Below are 19,455 nucleotides of genomic sequence, written 5' to 3'. Positions count from 1 at the left end.
AGTATGAATAATTTGACAACATGCAAACATGAGCATAAAGTCAAGACCAATTTCAGAAAAGAGTTGTTTGGAATCTGAAATATATCATTGAGCTTGAAAGGAAAACACAAGCACTATAAGAATGTATACAAAGTTGGGAAACAAGTCAAACAATCAATGAAAGATTTCCAATTTACAAGCCTTTTGTACCTCACTAATTGATGCCAAGATATAGCACAAAATCAATATTCATGATAAACAAAGGGGTGGGCGATGTTTACTATTTTTTTTCATATGAGAATCCAGAAAATATATTGGGCACAACAATCATTGAAATTGAGAGAGAGAGAGAGAGAGAGAGAGAGAACCAAATCAACTTAAGATTTTGAACAATAATGGAAATCATATGAATGACTACTTTGAGTAGAGGATGGTTCCTCACCAACAAATGAATGACAATAAAGAAGTGCTTGTCTAAGAGGATCCAATGATAGTGGTTTGCTACCCTAAGCTTCAACTTTCTTGTGTATCCATGAATTATACAATGAGTGCATGGCCAAGAAAAGCAAGCTTATAATCAACATTATCCAATAATACACTACTCTAATTCCGCTCCTTAATTTCTATGTGAGCATTTCTACAAATACTCATTGTTAGAGAGGGAGGAGGGGCCATGGAAAGAAGTGAATAGGAGAAGGCATTCTTGTTGATAGTTGTGTGTTGAAAATTTGAAATTGGGAAGGTCATGTCGCTCCTAAAAAAGAATCTATTCATTCTTGAATTTGATGAGATAAGAATAAGTCACATAATGTGCGATGCCACGTGAGTGGAGGGTAGATATTTTATATTTGATGGTCTATATGTTTAGTGTGAATGAGGTGGGAGCATAATAAACAAAGATAGTAGAGCACCCGATTGACAAAAACAAGAGTCAAAGGTTTTTTTTTAGATACAAGACCCTAGCTAGGGTGCACATCGAAAATGAAGGAGAAGATGGGGATCTGGAAAAGTGTTCTTGCATGTTCAAAAGATAACATTCATTATATGTAATGCATGCATGTATGTACGTTTTGGTTACGATAGAGTGTGCGGTTGCTTGCAAGCCAAGGCCATGGCCAGTACCTCAATTATGTAATGCTCGAGGAGATGATAACCTGCCAATAGTTTTTGAGATAGGATTTGGGTTTGCTTCTTCCCCGAGTGCAAGTAAAAGCGCAATGTCTATGTGCGTGCGTGTATGAGTAAATCATAGGAACAAAAAGAGGTGGGATTACATGGATTGGATTGGATCCCTCACAAGGTTTCACACCCACACCCACACACACACACACACACACACTCTTTCTCTCTATTTATTGGACATACATACATACATACATATATGATATATTTGTATGTATGTGTGAATGTGTATTGTGTGAGTGCGTGCGTGTGCACATACACATACACATACACATACATACATATCTATGTCTATGTATGTATGTACCGTGTAAGTATGTATGTAATTATGTAGGCATAAAACGTAATATTCGTGTTCGTGCAAGCATTCAAACGTTTGGAAACGAACACGTTTGAAATGGGAAAAATACGTGCTCCCTTTTTTTTCATTTTTTTCATTATTATCATTACAATTTTGCTCACCCTAGTGGTAAGGACTCATGGTACTGTTGTCTATGTCTTGGGTTTGATTTCCAATTTTCTCATCTCTTTCTCTTTCTCTCATTAGTACCATGTCATAGCAAAGTTTTATGTTAGTATTATAATAGTTTTTTTCTTTTATTTTTATTATTATTAGAACTAAGCACAACCTAGTGATAACTTGTTGTGCTACTATTACTTGTGTCTTGGGTTCAATTCCCAACTTTCTCATATCCTCTTGTTAGTGCCATGGCAAATTTTTATGTTAGTGTCATGTTCCTTTTTCTTTCTTTGTTATTAGAAATTAGGTCACCCAAGTGGTAAGTTGTTATGCTACTACTGCCTATGTCATGGCAAAATTTTATGTTAGTGTCATGTTCCTTTTTCTTTCTTTGTTATTAGAAATTAGGTCACCCTAGTGGTAAGTTGTTATGCTACTATTGCCTATGTCATGTTTTCTTCATATTCTCGAATGTACGTTTTATGAGTTTTTGATCGTTTCTTTTTTTCTTTCTTTGTTATTAGAAATTAGGTCACCCTAGTGGTAAGTTGTTATGCTACTATTGCCTATGTCATGTTTTCTTCATATTCTCGAATGTACGTTTTATGAGTTTTTGATCGTTTCTTTTTTTCTTTCTTTGTTATTAGAAATTAGGTCACCCTAGTGGTAAGTTGTTATGCTACTATTGCCTATGTCATGTTTTCTTCATATTCTTGAATATACGTTTTATGAGTTTTTGAATGTTTGATTATAATTTATAATGACATATTTTGATTCAATATCTATAGTTCATACTCATTTTTTTGTAAAGTTCTAAAGTGAGGATGATAGAGATGCCTTGATTCGCATCCCAAAAGTATGCATGTGATACAATGCAAATATTGCAAGGATACTTATGTTGGTGGTTCACAATGGATTAGAGTCCACTTATTGGGATTGAGAGTGAATCAATATATAATATAGACCCTAGTCAATCCAATCCAACTTTGGGAAAATTTACCATACACGTTTGATTGAATCATTCGCGAATGCTAATACACGTATGATACGTATGATTCATATTCTATGAATGTATTATGTAGGTATGTATATATGTATGTATGTATATATGTATGTATGTATTATCTTATGGTAGCGCTCTGTCTATCTCTCTGTCTGTCTGTCTGTGTATTATGGATGTATGTATGTATGTACATATATAAAGGCACGCTGAATCTCCTGTCGTTTTCTTGCGTTGAATTAGCTGCCCACATTTTGATTCCAATTCATTTCCTGTCTCCCTCCGCCCCCTCTTCCTGCTACTTCTTCTTCCCTGCTACGCTGACTCAGCTTGTTAATCAGAGTTGCAGAGGAATTCAAGAGCATACCCAAAGAAGAAGTAATTGTGGTAGCAGTTGACACCATTCTATGATTCTTTTCACAGGTATCCCCACCCCCCTCTGTGTTAATCTGTTTATATAAAAACACGCAAGTTCTTCTTTACCCTTCTTCACCATCCATATTTGTATTGATTTTTCTCTGAAGAAAAAAAGGATTTATTTTGTGGTGTGATTCTCTCCATCAATAATCTTGTTTTTCTTCACTGACGTATTATCCAATGCATTCAACACGTTTGCAGAGATGATGTTGCCTATTTCTTGCATTGCTTCTATGTTTTTCAGAACTTTGTGCTGAGTCAAGCTAGATTATTACCATGAACTTACATTATATCACTGTAAGAGTAGTAATTGCCACTATAACTGTTGTTTTTGCTAGCGAAAGATGCATCAAGGATTTGGTTCCAATCAAATGAATAGTCAAACTTATGTGACATTTTGGTACCTAGAAGATTCCATTGATGCATCAAATACTCTATGGAGACCAATGAAATATGGTTAATCCGAATAATTCCAGTGGCTGAACTTTATACGTGTCTTTACCTACCTGTTGTGACTGCCTATCTGCTACTGTCAAACTCGAATATTGGACTCTTGCCTTAAATCATACTAAATGTAAAGCCTACAACCAGGGTAGGAAACAATGAATAGAATGTCATTGCGATAATATGATTTCATGGAAACAAAGATGTGAGTCATCACTCCAGGATTAATGCAGAGTAAGCTCTGAAAGAACAAAGGTTGGTAGAGTCATAGGCATGGATGTTCAAATGTAATGCTTGCTTAGGTTACCAACTAACCCGTAATTTTAGACATCCTGAAATGCATGCCTATCAGATGTCCCTTTATCTCTCTCTTTCTTTCTGAGGCCATTTTGGCCATTTGAATATGTTTATATAACATTCCATTTCATTTCAGTTATTTCGCTTAAAATTTCTCCCACAAACACTTGGATGTACCTTGTGACGATTTGTGTTATCAGTCATAGATGTATCAAACTATCTTATGCTCTGTTTGCTCGGGGGAGTGTGTGTAACTAGTGACATATCTTGTCATGTGAAGACATTTTTTTGTGGGTCAAAGCAAGCATTCTCGAGTGTGATACTCTTCTAGTAGATCTCAAAAACTATTTTCTTTCATTCATTTATAAGTGCTAGAGTACATGGCTGATGATGTTATGTAGCGGAAGAGGGAGGAGTGCATGTGGGGCAAGAGGATCAAGGATGGATGTATTAGTTCTACAGGAGAGCAGCATCAATGTATAAATAAAGATCAAGAGACTTGCTTTGTGATTTAATTTTGTGTCATTGATTTTTTCTGCTATTAATTAGATTGTTTTATATTTCTTTCTTGATATGTAGATTTTCAGAAATTATTGCATCGTTTTGGATGTTTGAATGACTGTGCAGATAAAAGTCATAAGACATTTTAGAGATGGGGAAGTATCCAGATGGTCCAACTCTCTGTTCAGAAGATTCTTCATGCCATGTTCTTATTCATAGCCTCAAAGATTGGGGCCCTGTATTGGTTTTTGCATTCTGGGGATATACAATAGTCACTTGCACATTATTTCAGCTCACAAGAAGAATACAACAAGTGAAGAAAAAATTGGAGCCGGTAATACTCAAGGAAGGGACATCTATTATTGAACCCAAATTTGATCTCAAACCATCTGATGGAAGACACCAACTCTCTAGTAAAGAGAAACGGATTGACATGGATATCCAGGAGCTACAAGTTACTGGCTACTTGCACACTGCATTTGGGGAGTTCTGTTACACCTTATGTTGCTTGGTCTGCGTTCATTGGATTGCTTTATTTGTATTAATTCTATTTGATACCTATAATCAATGTGAAGTGGGTGGCATTGATAACCTCTGCTTCTATGGGAATCATGTTATATTTGGTACATATGACTTCAATGCAATGGTGAGATCTGCTATTTTCTCATCTGTATGGTTTATGTCTATTCACTTGTCATATCTTGGCTGATGTTGTTTCCTTTTGATTTTTCGTTACATAGATTTTCTTTGTGCTTTGGTGGCTTACAGCCATATGGTTTATAATATGGGTTCTGAACCGTGATATAGTACACAATTGGTTTCGTATCCCTTGTGACTTATCTCAAGCTCATGTTGTTTATGTCTGGGCGCGAGATCAGAGAGAGGTTCTTTCTGTTAATGTTTCTTTTTTTATTACAATGGCACGATCGATCAAGGTGAGATATTGCATCCCATTAACTTGATGCGTTTACTATCAGACATGTTTTTTGGAACTTGAGATTGATATCTTATGCTTGTGACAGGATAGAATTTCCCCTCCTGATAGTTTGGGGCATTACGAAATAATTAATGTGCAAAAAACCTTTAGTGGTCAGCATTTTTTTGTGTTTCAAGGACATCGCTATATGATTAAAGGGAGTACAGTTTACAAGGCTAATATAAGTGTGGGAACCATGTTTTCAGATATCTATCAGGTATTAATGAACTTTATACTGGATAGTTGCAGAAAATATACTGGTTACATGTTATTGAGTTTGTATCCCATCTTGCAGTGTGAAGGAGGGTTGACACAACTTGAAGCAGATCAACGCCATGAAATCATTGGCAAAAATGAGATTCCTTTTAAACCAGAATCATTGCTACACAGTGTCTATGTGGAACTGTTCTCGCTCTTTCATGTTTATCAGCTTGTCATGTATTTATTATGGTTTTGGAACAGTTATCTTTTTGTCGCTGCACTTTTGACAATTATAGTGTGTCTTAGTGCTGCCATAACTATCTATACTAGGCATCAAAGTCAGATGACTATTGCAAAGGTTTACTTACCTTCTGTGTTTCTGATTGCTGACCACTTTGCCCCGTTTCCTGTGCATAATAGTTGTATGTGTATTGGCAGTTAACTAAACACGTTACACAAGTTGAAGTTTATCGTGATAAAAGCTGGCATAAAATTGATTCTCGAAAGGTCGTCCCAGGTGATGTGGTCAGAGTTACTAATGATTGGCTACTTCCGTGTGACCTTATCATAATCAAAGGTATTTAGCATCTACTGCTGCAACCATGCGTACGCTCCACTCTTAATCACCTTTCTGTTTTCTAAACTATTGAAGTCACATGACACTATTGTTTTTGTACCAGGGTCATGTGTTTGTGATGAGAGCTCATTGACTGGTGAAGCTACACCTGTACAAAAGTACAGTGCACCAAACACTTCAAGCGTGTACGACGTTGCAGGACATGGTGCTCGGCATACTCTATTTTCTGGATCCAAGGTGCTGCAGGCTGGTAGTATGCAAAATCATGATGTTCTGGCTGTTGTAATGGCAACAGGTAATTATAGTATATTTGATATTTTGATCTGATAAAGCAGAGACAAATTACTAGGGAATTTGCAGTGTGATTAATAAAGTGGCCTCTTTGTGCTGCCTTCAAGGTATGTCAACTTCCAAAGGAAAAGTCCTTGCAGCAATTTTATATCCAGAACAGATGCTTTTTAGATATGATGAGGAGTTGCCAGTGGTTGTTATTCTTCTGCTTTTATATGCAATCGTTTGCTTTACGTTGTCAATCTTCTTCCAGGTTTGGATCCTGTCCTGTTTTCAAAAACCTTAAGCTAAAAAATAGCTTCAATTTTAATCCCATACTTCCGTTTGTAACAGAATTTGACGGGTTCACAAACGATTTGGATTACAAAATGGAATTACTGCATGGCTATAGTTAACCAGATCATGTCACCTTTGCTTCCTGTAGCTCTTGAAGTTGGCCAATTGCATGCAGTGAAGCGTCTCAAGGTCAATAAATATCTTCAAGGTATTCTATTTGAGCTGTCACCAAGTGAAATAAAATTGATCTTTTAGTGTGTTTTTCCTTGTTACGCAGGACCGTGGCATCTTCTGCATAAATCCTAAGCGCATTGCTATTGCTGGGAAAATTAGAGTGTTCTGCTTTGATAAGACAGGTACTTTGACAAGAGATGGCCTTGACTTTATTGGTGCTCAGACTTTGGTGGAGAAGGTTGGAACATATCCTTCATTTGGGCCGGTCTTGTCACCAAAGAAAGTTGATAGTATTGATTCAATGACAATACGTGGCCTTGCAACTTGCCACGCTGTATCAACATTTGGTAGTCAATATGTTGGAAATCAAGTGGAGGTGCTGCAGATTTCATTCTGCCCTCTTTTTTGACGCTTCTGTTTTACCTTTCCAACTAAACTCAGACTTTGTAAACAGGTTAAAATGTTTGAGGCAACTGGATGGAACCTCATAGAGGGATACAATGAACCAGACGTTGTGCACAGTGGATCTTCTGAAAGAATCAAGATTATTAGGCGAAATGAATTCGATCACACAAGGGCAACAATGAGTGTAGTCATTGAAGATAGTGAAGGTGGTTTCCATGTTTATTGCAAGGTAGCTTAATGCCATTTTTGTATTTTGCTCCTCTTTGCAAGGTGGTTGCATGTCACTTGTATATTTTAAATCCATTGTGACCATGCCATGCCAACCTTCTTCCGTTATATGTATGTTTTTGTGTTATATCTCATACAACGAAAATATTTCGCAGGGGTCCTTCGAAAAAATACAACTTCTTTGCTCAGCAGAAAGCTTGCCACAAAACTACCTTGAGGTAGCCCGATCTCATGCTCTTGATGGCTGCTATGTGCTGTCATTGGGATACAGGTGATTTATTAGTGTCATCTATGCAACATCCTTTGACCTTTCTGGGCCTTATTAATTATCTGCTAATTGTCTGTGTAGGAGCCTGGGTTCTGGCCTCACAGTGCAAGAAATAAATGAAATACCACGAGAAACTTTAGAGACACAGTTGCAGTTTGTGTGTCTCATACTTTTTAGGAATGAGCTGAAGGAGGAGAGTGCATTGGCTATCAAATCATTGAAAGAAGGCGAGGTAATGGTCTTGTTTTTGTGGAATTCAATACTATGTTTGTTATTGGTACGTAACTGAAGAATATTTTTGTCGAAAAACTCTCGTGCTGCTGATTTTTAATGTTAATATCAGGTTCGTCCTGTGATGGTTACTGGTGATAATGCACAATGTGGGCACTTCATTGCCAAAGAATGTGGGATGGTGGCTACACACGCGCAAGTCTTGTTGGGCGACTGTGATGATCAAAATAGGTTCATATCTTTTAAAACCTTGCTGTAGGTACACAAGGATGTTCATGCTCATTAAGTTTACTTCCTGAAGCATGCATGAATTTGTGAACAGTGTGCTTTGGGTGCCAATGAATGGGGATCAAACCAGCCTTTCTAAGTCTATGACTACTGAGGAACTATTTCAGCAGCACCTTAAAGGGCTTTCATCTGGTGGTGTTGAACTTGCTGTGACTGGAAAAGCATTCAATATTCTGAGGAGGACAGAATCAATGGCAGACCTTCTCTTCTTTATTCGCATCTATGCACGTTTTACTCCAGAAGATAAGGTTAATATACATTTCAATAACTTGATTTCGTGAAGGAAGTTTACATTTAATTAGTTGACGCATGGACTTTGTATTTGCTCATGGTATATGCCTTGTGGCGCACATACTATGATGCAGGCATCCCCATCTCACAGAGGTTTCTTTATTCTATAATTTTCTCATGCTTTAAACCTGACTGTCTATGTCTCTTGTTGGGGACATGCCCTTTCATGACTGAGCAGGCTGGTCCCCTCTTCTTGCTTCCTTGCGATTTCTGCCTAATTTTTACTGAGTATATGATGTCTCTTATGGTGTCCCTCCTAAAACTTACATATGATTGGATTGGTCGTCAATACTTCATGTATTGTTTCACACATTTTCATTGGACAGAAGCATGAAGATGAACATACCACAATATCAGTTTTATCAGCAGCCATATGGTATTCAGACTACAGAATTCGAGTTTTACTCCTCTGACATGCTGCTCCATTTTGGAAGTCAAATTCTTTGTTGTAGGATTCATATTGTAGTCTTTTTATGTATATTACTTTGGCAAGATCTGCTTGTTTTCGCTTAACCTGGGGTTATACAAATTGACATGCCAAATTCAAAACTTGTTAAATTGCATAGAATCCAAATAGGCCAGAGGTTGCTTACAATAATAGCACCAATTCAAAGAGCTAAAAGAACATGCAATAATGTAGGTATCAATCACTAAAATGTATAGAGATCGAGGAATAATTGTGGGCATGTGTGGTGATGGTGGTAACGACTGCGGTGCATTACGAACAGCTCATGCGGGTATCGCTCTCAGTGAAGCTGAGGCATCCATAGTGTCACCTTTTACTTCTAAAGATAAAACGGTACTTCCTTTCATGACAACATCTCAACCAAAACTACTCTCCCTCTATTTTTCAAAATTTAATACCAACCTACTAATGCGATATTGCAAAACATCACACTAGGTTTTATCAACCATTGACTTGCTCCGAGAAGGACGTGGAGCTTTACACACTTCATTTGCTTGCTACAAATTTCTTATTATGTATGGGTTGATGTTCTCCATTCTCAAGCTCCTTTGCTACTGGTATGCACCTGTAATCTTGTCATATTACTTTCCAGCTCCATTAATCTATGATTGTTCGGTAGGCATTTATTCTTTTTCCAATTGGACTGCTCTTTCTGCGTATCTTTCAGTTTGACTTAGTCATAAATAGACATGTTAATGAGAGAATAAGAGACTGTTTAGACATTCTAAGGTTATCCATCGTCACAATATTTATTATGGACAAATTACCTATAACTCTTAGAGTCCAAAATCCCTAGGCTTTCATTCTTTGGATGGTGGCATACTCCGTCCAAAAAGGAATGGCTGTTCTGTATTGGTAGGGAAGCAGCAGACAAAGAAAAAGGTTGATATGATCTTGAGCTCATTACATAAAGAGGCAAAGATGACACTCAATTCATCTTTAATATCTTTGTTGTTATTAATTTTCTTCTTCACTTTTTTACTATTGTTTTTCTCTCGTCTTGGTGACATTTCTTTCCTTCGTTTATCATTTATTTGCAAGTTCAATGTTTTTGTGTATTCTGCCACTTCTGTGGCGATCTAATTGGCTACACTGTAATACGTTTTTGTTCAAGTAGCATGGCTCGTGGATCACTGTAATATTTTAAGAGGTTGCGAATGCTTAGACAGCTATCTTGTAAACGACTTTGTTTTCTTCTGTGGATAGTGTTTTTGTTTGTCTTTACTCTTTTGTGAGTTCCCATATGGTCATCTGTGGCATCAAATGTCAAGATGAAATAGAATTATGAATCTACACTTAGTGATGATGTATCTTTTTGCTCAGTATCTGTGAAGAAGTTGATGTTCTTACATTTCTAGAGCAGATCAATTCAAGAGGTGAGGATTGCACTTGCATTTTCTGTCACCTGTGATTGAGTGTCATTCTCTTCTTTAAAATGTTTGAATTCTATAAATATTCCATTTCCTTACGATTTTCTTAACATTTATCTTAAAATTGAAGTTCTAGCTCTTGGTTCTTTTTATATATATTGGCACCTTAAATAGCAACTCAATTACATGGCTTGAGGGTTACATAAAACATAGAAGCAATAAAACATAAAATCTGAAATTGGTATGTGAAACTGGTTATGCACACATCTCAAATAGCAACCTGATTCCATGTATGAGGATTATGTAAAAAAAAAGCAATAAAACATAAAATTTGAAACTGGGATTTGAAATTAGCTATTGTTCTCAATGGCTAGCAAATGAATAAACCACGTTATCTATAAGACCATTGTTCGTATAGAGCCATCGTGAGTAGGCTATAGGCGATAGATAAAGCATAAGTCCTACCACGGTGCTTGATATCTATTGTCTCCAATGCAAATGAAAGATTAACTCTACTCAAATTGAACCAGTGATAGTGAGGTTTATCTGAGGTTTAACAGGCAATAGACAATAGTCGTCCTATTTTTACTATCTAGAAAGCATAGATTGACACATGCGCGATATTTGTCATATTCTCCATGCGTGATATTCTCAATATTCGAGAATACAAAATGGCCTCAAGAATATTATAAAATCATTCGTTTTACAAAAATATATAAAATATTAATTAATTCATTTTTTTATTTAAATAAATTTAATTTCACTAAAAAAAGAACAATCATTCATTAATAGATTATATACATATGATTAGTATTAACTCTCTTTTATAGTGTCAAATAAAAAACGGGGAAGTTTATGAACCTTTATTTTAATTAATTAATTTGTTTTAAAAAACGAATATTTGTATATTTATTATAGAAATATGATTAGTGTGAAGTCCAATTTTTAATATCAAAATAAAAATATCTATAATTTTTGAGAGAATAAAAAGTGAGGAATTAATGAACCTTTATTGTATTTTATTTATTTATTAAAAATAAAACGAATACTTTTATATTTATTATAAAAATTTATTAGTGTCAAGGCCCCCTTAATGTTCCTTTTTATAGTCCCTCTTTTAATGTCCCTTTTTATTGTGAAGTCCCCCTTTTTTTTTATCCTAGTAAACTAAAAAAGGAGGGAGTTCTTGGACTCTTTTTTTTTTTTTTTAGATAAACGAATACTTGACCATGCATTTGTATGCGTATTCGTATGCATTTGAATGGGAAACCCCACGAATGCGAATATGTCAATCTATGCTAGAAAGTATAAATTCTAGGACTATTGGACATTCTTATTTCTGAATAAAATAATTAGTGCTGGGGATTCTGATGCACTATAATCTGTTTCAAGAATGGAATGCAATGTTTGCTAATGATTAGAGAATAAAAGTATTTATCCTGGTCTCTATTTATCCAAATGATATTGTATTCTGGATTTTCTTGTAATCTTAATGTTTTAGTAATGCTCCAAGGTAGTTGAATTAAGGGATGTCTATAGAGTGCATGCTGAAGGTATTTTGAGTTATTCTGTTGATTGTCAAAGATAATGAAATTGATTGAAGATGAGTGAAACACAAAAGCAAGCTTATGGCTCACCAAAAGCTTGTAGGTGAGTCTCAATGCAATTTGATAGATAAGAGAATATATAGAGCTTATTCAGAGCTCAAAGAAACCCAAAATTGAATAGCAAGTGTCTCTACCTAAAATTAGTAATCTGCTTTCATTGTATTGAACCATTACCTGGCAACTGAATGCAGCCAGCGGAAGAAGCCCAAGACTAATTGTAGTGCCTCTTATCACATGGACAGTGCTATCATGAACTACCTCCAAAAACTCCACAAGTATGAAATGATGGAACTGTTATATTAGGTTTGTCATTCATTGATGATTATTTTCTTTCCCAAATATTGATCAGATTGCCCAACTTGAAGACCGAAATGACTTTTTGCCTCATAACTAACTGCACACATCTTCTTCGGATGTGCAGTCAGTCTTGATGAATATGAGAAGTTATGATATATCCAGGTAGAGAAGATGGAAATACAATTTCAGCAAGCTTTCCTAGAACTCTTTACTTTCATTGAGAAGATTTTGCATTATTACAAGTACAGCTAACTTGCCCAATTAATGTTCACCATTCCATTGGTAATTGGCTAAGTACTTTAGTAAGTATATTTTAGGAAGATTACCAACTCTATTTCTTTCATCCTTATCATCAATGAAATAACATTATCAGAACCTCATGTTGGGGCTCATAGGGCATTTTATCCTTTAGGGATCTAATATTGTCTTTCCACCTTTACGGGTAAAAGATTTTCGTTGTGAGCCTTTTTGCAAGTTATCTTCAAGATTATAATAAACAGATGAAAGCATGAACTGAGTTTTAATCAAGCTTTTGAAGTGCTTCCTGTTAATGGAAGTAGAATGAAACAAACTTGCGGAGACATCACGTTGTCCTGATGTGGCATGCATGAAGGAGAAAATGCCTAAAAGATGAATTCTATAAAAGGTTGAGATTCTGGTTGTAGAAGTAACTGAATTGAGTTGAGATGACGCATAAATAATTATATTGAGTCAAGTTACGACTTGCATGCTTTTTTATAGATGTGAATCTGGTTGAAGAATGAAACAAAACTTGTGGAGACATCTTGTTGTTGTGATGTGGCCGGTGTGAAGGGAAAAAACACCTGAAAGACGAGTTTTAGAATACGTTGAGGTTCTGGTTGAAGAAGGAACTGAAAGGAGTCAAGGTGGCATCTAAATTATTGTGAAGCATGCTTTGTTATAGATGTCATGAGCCTGAAATGATAGAAAGCACTTAAAGGTAACATTTTTCCACATGCCATCCTTTGAGGGATGCAATACTTGTCAATTGAGAAAAAGAATGTCTTTACATAGAGATTAGAGTGTCATGTATATGCATATCTTACTCAATAAGAGAGTTATCACCATATGTTCTATATTATAGATTGATTGATTTGTTCTCATACATCCATATGTATATTTCCATCTCCAATTGCAACAGCCATTCAACCTACTAATCTATGCAGTAAGGAAATATCTTACACAACAAAACGAGTTTATCTCATTATATTCTGCTTTAGAGATTTGTTTTTCTTATACAACATCGATATTGATATTTGTATCTCTGCTGCTGATATACAAGCTGTGCATACTCCACTGTAGTTGAATGTTCACTAGACTCTCCCTAGTTCAGTAACTTTTTAAAATATGTGAAAAGTTAAAGACCATCTATTTTAGCTTTGGTGTTTGCAAAGATTTTGTTTGTCACCATGTGTACCATTTCTACTTAGTTGGTCACCTATAATGCATCTTGTCTAACAATTGCATTGTGAACTAAAGTACATTGGTTTAATAGTAATGTCCATGCTTGCAGGTATGGAGTTATTATTTGCCAAATGGGGTATCTTTTTATTGATGGCGTTGCAGTTCTTAGTCTTGGTTATGCTATGACACTATGCTATCCAGAGGATACTCTAGGAAAGGTTAGACTTCAAAAAATGCATGCTAGATGATTCTATCTATAAATCTATAAATACTATGTGATTTATATCCATAAATCTGATTTAATTGTTCTGAGACCATAGGCAAGGCCCACTTCTAGTCTTCTAGGCCCTATAAATGTGGCATCTGTGGCTGGTGTATGGGTTATAAATGTTTTGTTCTTGATTGGAGCGGTGATCTTAATGGAGAAGCAACCTGAATATGTCAGGTGGCCAGCCAGGTAAGTTCTAGGATTTCTATATGATTTTCACACTTTATTACAATACTTGAGCACGTGTGAAGTGAAAAATCCCCGGACAGGTACTCTCATGGTGCAAATTGGTGGACTCTCGGAGATAATTGGGAGTCAACTGTATTGTTCTTTACAATGTATTTTCAGTTCATAACCTCGTCCTTCGTTTTTACATTTGGATCCATCTTCCGAAAAAGCATATTCCATAATAAGTTGCTTGTGGTAAGCTTCCTAACCTTCAGGAGCTGCACTTATTTTGATAATAGAGTAATCGAGTATCATTCCATCTTCAGTAGACTACACTAATGATTGGTTTTAGTAATAAATGGTATCAAAGGTTCCAATTATGCAAGAAGAATTACATGTAAAAATATTTGTTTAGGCTTAAATGTTTTGAATGAATAACAAGATTATATATATATCATCAGCACGCAAGTCAAAGAATCCACCAGGGCGTCACAAACTCATTTCCATCCATCTCTCCCCATTACCCATTATTTTATAGCGTATTTCAATCCTTTTATGGATGTTAATAATCCATCCTCTTATGAGCAAATGTTAGATTCTACTGCAATGATGTAATGAAAGCAAACCCTATAATCGCCCTGATGATAAAAGTATTTATTTGTGCACAATAACATCAGTATATAATCATATGGTAAAATGGAGACAGTTCCACCACTCTAGATGACAAGGTGCCTAACACTGGAACTTGATCTCAGTCAAGTAAATGTTGTTGCACTTGTAATGTAACGTTGTTTTCATATCTTCTGCTGTTCTCCTAATCCTTCCATTATCCTAAAATGGTCAAACTACTGACGTTATTCCTGCTTTAATAACTTATATCTTTAATTCACATGTTGCTTTGATTTCATCCCAAATCCTGATGTATGTTATGTTGTCGTATAGTTTTTTATATTGTCAACATGATTTTGAGTCTATAAATTTTTTTTCATGCCATGACAATTCTAATACTGTTTGAGGTTTGCGATTAGGGTTTAGGCCGTAGATATGAATCCTCATGACATTTAAGAAAATGTACAAATGTTACACACTCAATATTATTTTTACCATTCAATTCAGCTGTGATCCTCTTGTGCCTCAACTTGAGTCTAGGTACCAAATTCAGTATATTTGAAGTCTATATGTAATATGCCTCTTCCATTCATTTAAGGTTAAAGATGCTGACAATATATGCAAACATGATTTGATTTCAGATCATCTACGGATCTTTAATGATCTTGATGTCATTTGTGCTTCTTCTTCCATCTAGTGGCTTCACTAAATTGTGGCATGTCGCTAGTGAGGAATTTAATAGTGTGGGAACATCTTCGCCTGTGTGGCTTGCGTATCAGGTATATCTCTCGTGACCAATACTATGATATGCACATAAGTACTAAATAGCATCTGATTGATTACATGCAATTAGGTCACAAAAGAAAATAAATCGTTATTCGTAGTCATCTAGATAGTATACTTGTTGATTACTTCGTACTTGGGTTTTTGACATGTTCTGATAGTCTGTAATAAATTGTAAGTGCTAAGGAGCATCTCATTGACTACATATATAGGTAATGAAAGAAAATAAATCTTTATTCTTGGACTTCTAAATATTATACTTGTTGGGACACATTTAACCATGGCCAGATCACACCCTGTTGCTTTCTCATGCCCTGATGCCCAACATTGGTTTCAGATGTGTTCACTGGGAGAATGCATGCATTCTCAATAAAGAGAAGGGGGTACTCGTAGCTTTCAATTGATGCATGTAGGCATGTGTTTCTGATTATATATCCAAATATGAAATACTTGAGAGGTCTTACCTTCTCCATTTTCAGGAAGCTGGAGGGGTGCCATCACCTGCCATGCCATTCAGTTTTCGTCTTCGCCTGTGGATTCTTATAATGAGTTCCCTTGCCACTGTGGTGGTATGGCAAAAGGTAATTCAAACAGCATTTCTTATCCTTTAGGGTTTAACACACAATTTCTTCTACTTATGCAAAATAAACGTTCTTTCCAGGTGATTGCTGAAGGTCGAGTAGCCAGGTTATTAGCGAAGAGATTCCCATCAAATCGTCCCAAATTTCTTGTTTAAATTTTCTTCTCAGAGTACCTCAAGATTCAACACATTCGTCGAATGGTACAATCCCCTGCAAAAGTCCAACATTAAATGAATTAATATCAACTATTAGATTGCACAATTCTTGGAGGTTCCTTGATTTATGCTATTACCAGAAATAGCAAAACTGCTTTGCAGACATTTTCCATTCAGCTATAGGAAAATGTACATAAATATCTCTCCCTCTTCATTAGGAGGTTAGTTCAGGAACTGGAAAATGCAGATGTGTCAAAACATATTCCGTGATCATGACCTTATGACTATATTGATGTCATGTGGGCTCTCAACACAAGTGACTTGCATGTATTAAAATAAATGAAGACTTCTTACGAAAACAGTAAATTATGTTTTTACTTAATTCTGGAGTTATTTTGATAGAGATTTATGAAAAGGAACCCAACATTTGGTGCATGCTGTTCTTGATGTAGAAAAGATTTCAATAGTTATCGTGATGTATTCTTCATTTAAGTATTTGAATGTTCGCAGTATCAATCCAATTAATCAGGCTAATCATAATTAGTCTGTGATTGATGTCAGCATGATAAAATAACTGTTATGATAAAATATGAAAAAAATGAAGTGGCCAGCATTGTTTGCTTGTGATTTGTTTATCTTAGAATAATTTTATCATTGTGTAAGAAGTAACTTTTATTATCAGTGAGTTTGGGAGTATTTCCTCATTAATCTTAGAATAATTTTATTCAAGCTTACCTTATTATGGTTTGTAATCAGAGTTTTGGCAAACTTTTTGACCCTTGAAATCTTCTTGTCTTCCAGTTCACCTTATTGGATTTTCAAAAGTCTTATTTGTCATTTTACTACTAGTTTACATGTCATTCAGAAAAAAACAAGAGAAAAATAAAATTTAACTGTTACTTATAGTAAAATTTCATAATTGAAGCATCATATACCAGCTTGTGAACATTTATAGTTAATTCTCTTGGTAAGAGAGAGTAACAGGTTGATACATGGGGAAATTTGTAATGGAACTTTAACAAAATTTCAGTCTATTGACTTGTATGAAGTCTTCATTTCATCATGATCACAAGAAATCCTTGTGAAAATACAATGATATGCTTTGTTTTATTGCATTGGCACTTATTAATCATCTTCTGGTTTAGGTTCCTCAATAGATAGTCATATCTAGTGGCATCTTGAATTTTAAAATTGTATATTCATTCTCATTTCCATTTATCAAATTTTTAAGCATCATAAAACATTCTAAGTGAGTTCAACTCATTCAATCCTATAGACTTTCGTGTTGTAGTACTTGCATATTCCATGGACAACATAGGTGAGAACATTTATAGCAAAACAATCATAGGGTTAGAGGCCTCTTCTTTAATGCCTTAAAAATAAATTTTGGAAATGAATTGCTTCAATAGTACAACCTCCCACACCAACCTTTAATTGGTTCTTAAGAAGAACCACATGGAAGAAGTAACTTTTATCATCAAAGGAAGAGCATTGTATCAAAGTGTGATACACTCCCAAACTTATTTCGACCAGAGTGTGTAGTTAACTACTCTCATCACTTCGACTACTCTCATCACTTGTGCCCCAAAGCCCCATCTCACATTGTAGTGCATGTGAGTTATGTTGCATAGAAGCAATGGTTTGGATGGTTAACAATAGGATGGGCCCTAACATGTATCGATGTGTGTATTTTTACTGTTTGTAATTAGGTGCAATATATGTAATACAATATGTGAAGCATGAGACTCCACATTTCTCCCATGTCATGAAACATTGGTGTTGCCAAAAGGCCTCCTTTATAGAAGAATCTAGTGATGAATTGTGAAAAAGTGTGTTGCATCCCATCTTCCAAGGCATTTTTTTATGGATTTGATCCGACTAGATAACAAATTTTTTTAATGTGTTTTTTAGATGATCTTCCAAGGCATTTTTTTATGGATTTGATCCAACTAGATAACAATTTTTTTTAATGTGTTTTTTAGATGAATTTGATTGCTTCCCTTGAGATTCTAGGAAGTCAATGGATTTTACATGCTTCTGGTCAATGTTCTTCTGGTTTAGGGTCATGAACCTTAAGCATGTATTCAATAACCCTTTCATGACCATGATCTCAAGGAGGGTGTATAAAGTTTGTTTCTTGACTTGGAGAAACTTTGTAAGAAAATGTTTTTGGACATTTTCAAACTCTTTCCAAGTGGACTTAGGGATACTACCACCCCATACTTCTACCCATAGAGAAGCATTAGTGTCACCAAATGGTAAAAAAGGTACTTCTACATGATTGCATGTGTTCCCAAATGCCTAATATGCTCTCCTTCCCACCTCTAAGCGGTCGATAGCATATTCATTCCATCTATGATTTGAAGGAACTTCAAGACCAAGGTATATGAAGCCTTCCACAATTTCAAGTGACTCATTATTATGCATAATGGTGTTATCTTATTTTTTGGCTCTTCACAAGCATAATCTTTGTTATAGAGTTCTTGACACTTAAACTAGTATGTTTGCAAAATTCTTCCGGTGCCATCATAAGCTTTTGCGTATCTCCTAAAGTATTCGAAAGGGAACTACATCTTCACACAACATACACATAATGACTATATTCCAAATGATAACTTCTTTAATGCCTTCTTCCTTCCACAATTTTAAGTGACTCATTATTATACATAATGCAAGGTTTACCTTTTATTTGGCTCTTCACAAGCATAATCTTTGTTATAGAGTTCTTGACACTTAAATTGCTATGTTTGCAAATTTTTTTGAGTACCCTCATAAGTTTTTGTGCATCACCTAAAGTATTTGAAAGGGAACCACATTTGCACACAACATACGCATAACGACTACATTCCCAATGATAACTTCTTTAATGCCTTCTTCCTTTACAAATTTGGCAACCATTTGTTCTAATTCATCAATGAATAGACCAAATAGAGTTGGTGAGAGTGCACATCCTAGCTTAACACCAATCTTGTTATTGAAAAAATCTAAAATTTCATCACACAACATATAACCTTCGCATAGATTCGAGAAATTACAAGCATATATATTCACTTGGCACCCCAAGTTCTTCCATTGAACTCTAAACATGCTCATGACATACCATATCAAAAGCTTTCTTGAAGTCCACGAAGAAACAATTTAAACCTTAAATTACCTCTTAAGTAACTTTCTTCCATTATTACTTAGAGGTTGACAACGTGATCGATGATGCTATAATGTGATTGAAGCTCATAGGATAGC

The 19,455-nt window shown here is 35.3% G+C and overlaps 1 protein-coding gene across 3 annotated transcripts; it reads left to right on the top strand.

Annotated features, from left to right (window-relative positions):
- Positions 1-2,912: 2,912 nt before the first annotated feature.
- LOC147849893 (uncharacterized) lies at positions 2,913-16,650 on the top strand. Of its 3 annotated transcripts, XM_087337289.1 has the most exons (24): positions 2,992-3,044; positions 4,181-4,256; positions 4,407-4,926; positions 5,021-5,215; positions 5,303-5,473; positions 5,552-5,815; positions 5,896-6,034; positions 6,138-6,329; positions 6,433-6,578; positions 6,659-6,790; positions 6,879-7,151; positions 7,230-7,409; positions 7,564-7,679; positions 7,758-7,908; positions 8,020-8,138; positions 8,230-8,443; positions 9,127-9,285; positions 9,388-9,509; positions 13,761-13,869; positions 13,972-14,108; positions 14,189-14,342; positions 15,338-15,475; positions 15,959-16,060; positions 16,141-16,650. In XM_087337289.1, exons 3-24 carry the CDS (start codon positions 4,432-4,434, stop codon positions 16,213-16,215), a joined length of 3,783 nt encoding a protein of 1,260 aa, XP_087193415.1. In that variant the 5' UTR covers positions 2,992-3,044; positions 4,181-4,256; positions 4,407-4,431; the 3' UTR covers positions 16,216-16,650. The 3 variants fall into 3 exon arrangements, with proteins under 3 accessions (XP_087193417.1, XP_087193414.1, XP_087193415.1); XM_087337288.1 differs by lacking the exon at positions 4,181-4,256 and having other exon boundaries at positions 2,914-3,044; XM_087337291.1 differs by lacking the exons at positions 4,181-4,256; positions 13,761-13,869; positions 13,972-14,108; ... (2 more) ...; positions 15,959-16,060; positions 16,141-16,650 and adding an exon at positions 12,968-13,151 and having other exon boundaries at positions 2,913-3,044.
- Positions 16,651-19,455: the final 2,805 nt, after the last annotated feature.

Source organism: Azolla caroliniana, unplaced genomic scaffold (genome assembly GCF_043228905.1).
Source record: "Azolla caroliniana isolate FFs.n. ecotype wild unplaced genomic scaffold, voAzoCaro1.0.p SCAF_22, whole genome shotgun sequence".
NCBI classification, from domain to species: Eukaryota; Viridiplantae; Streptophyta; class Polypodiopsida; order Salviniales; family Salviniaceae; genus Azolla; species Azolla caroliniana.
The sequence above is the reverse complement of the archived record's forward strand: the minus strand, read 5'-3'. Positions and strand labels throughout refer to the sequence as shown.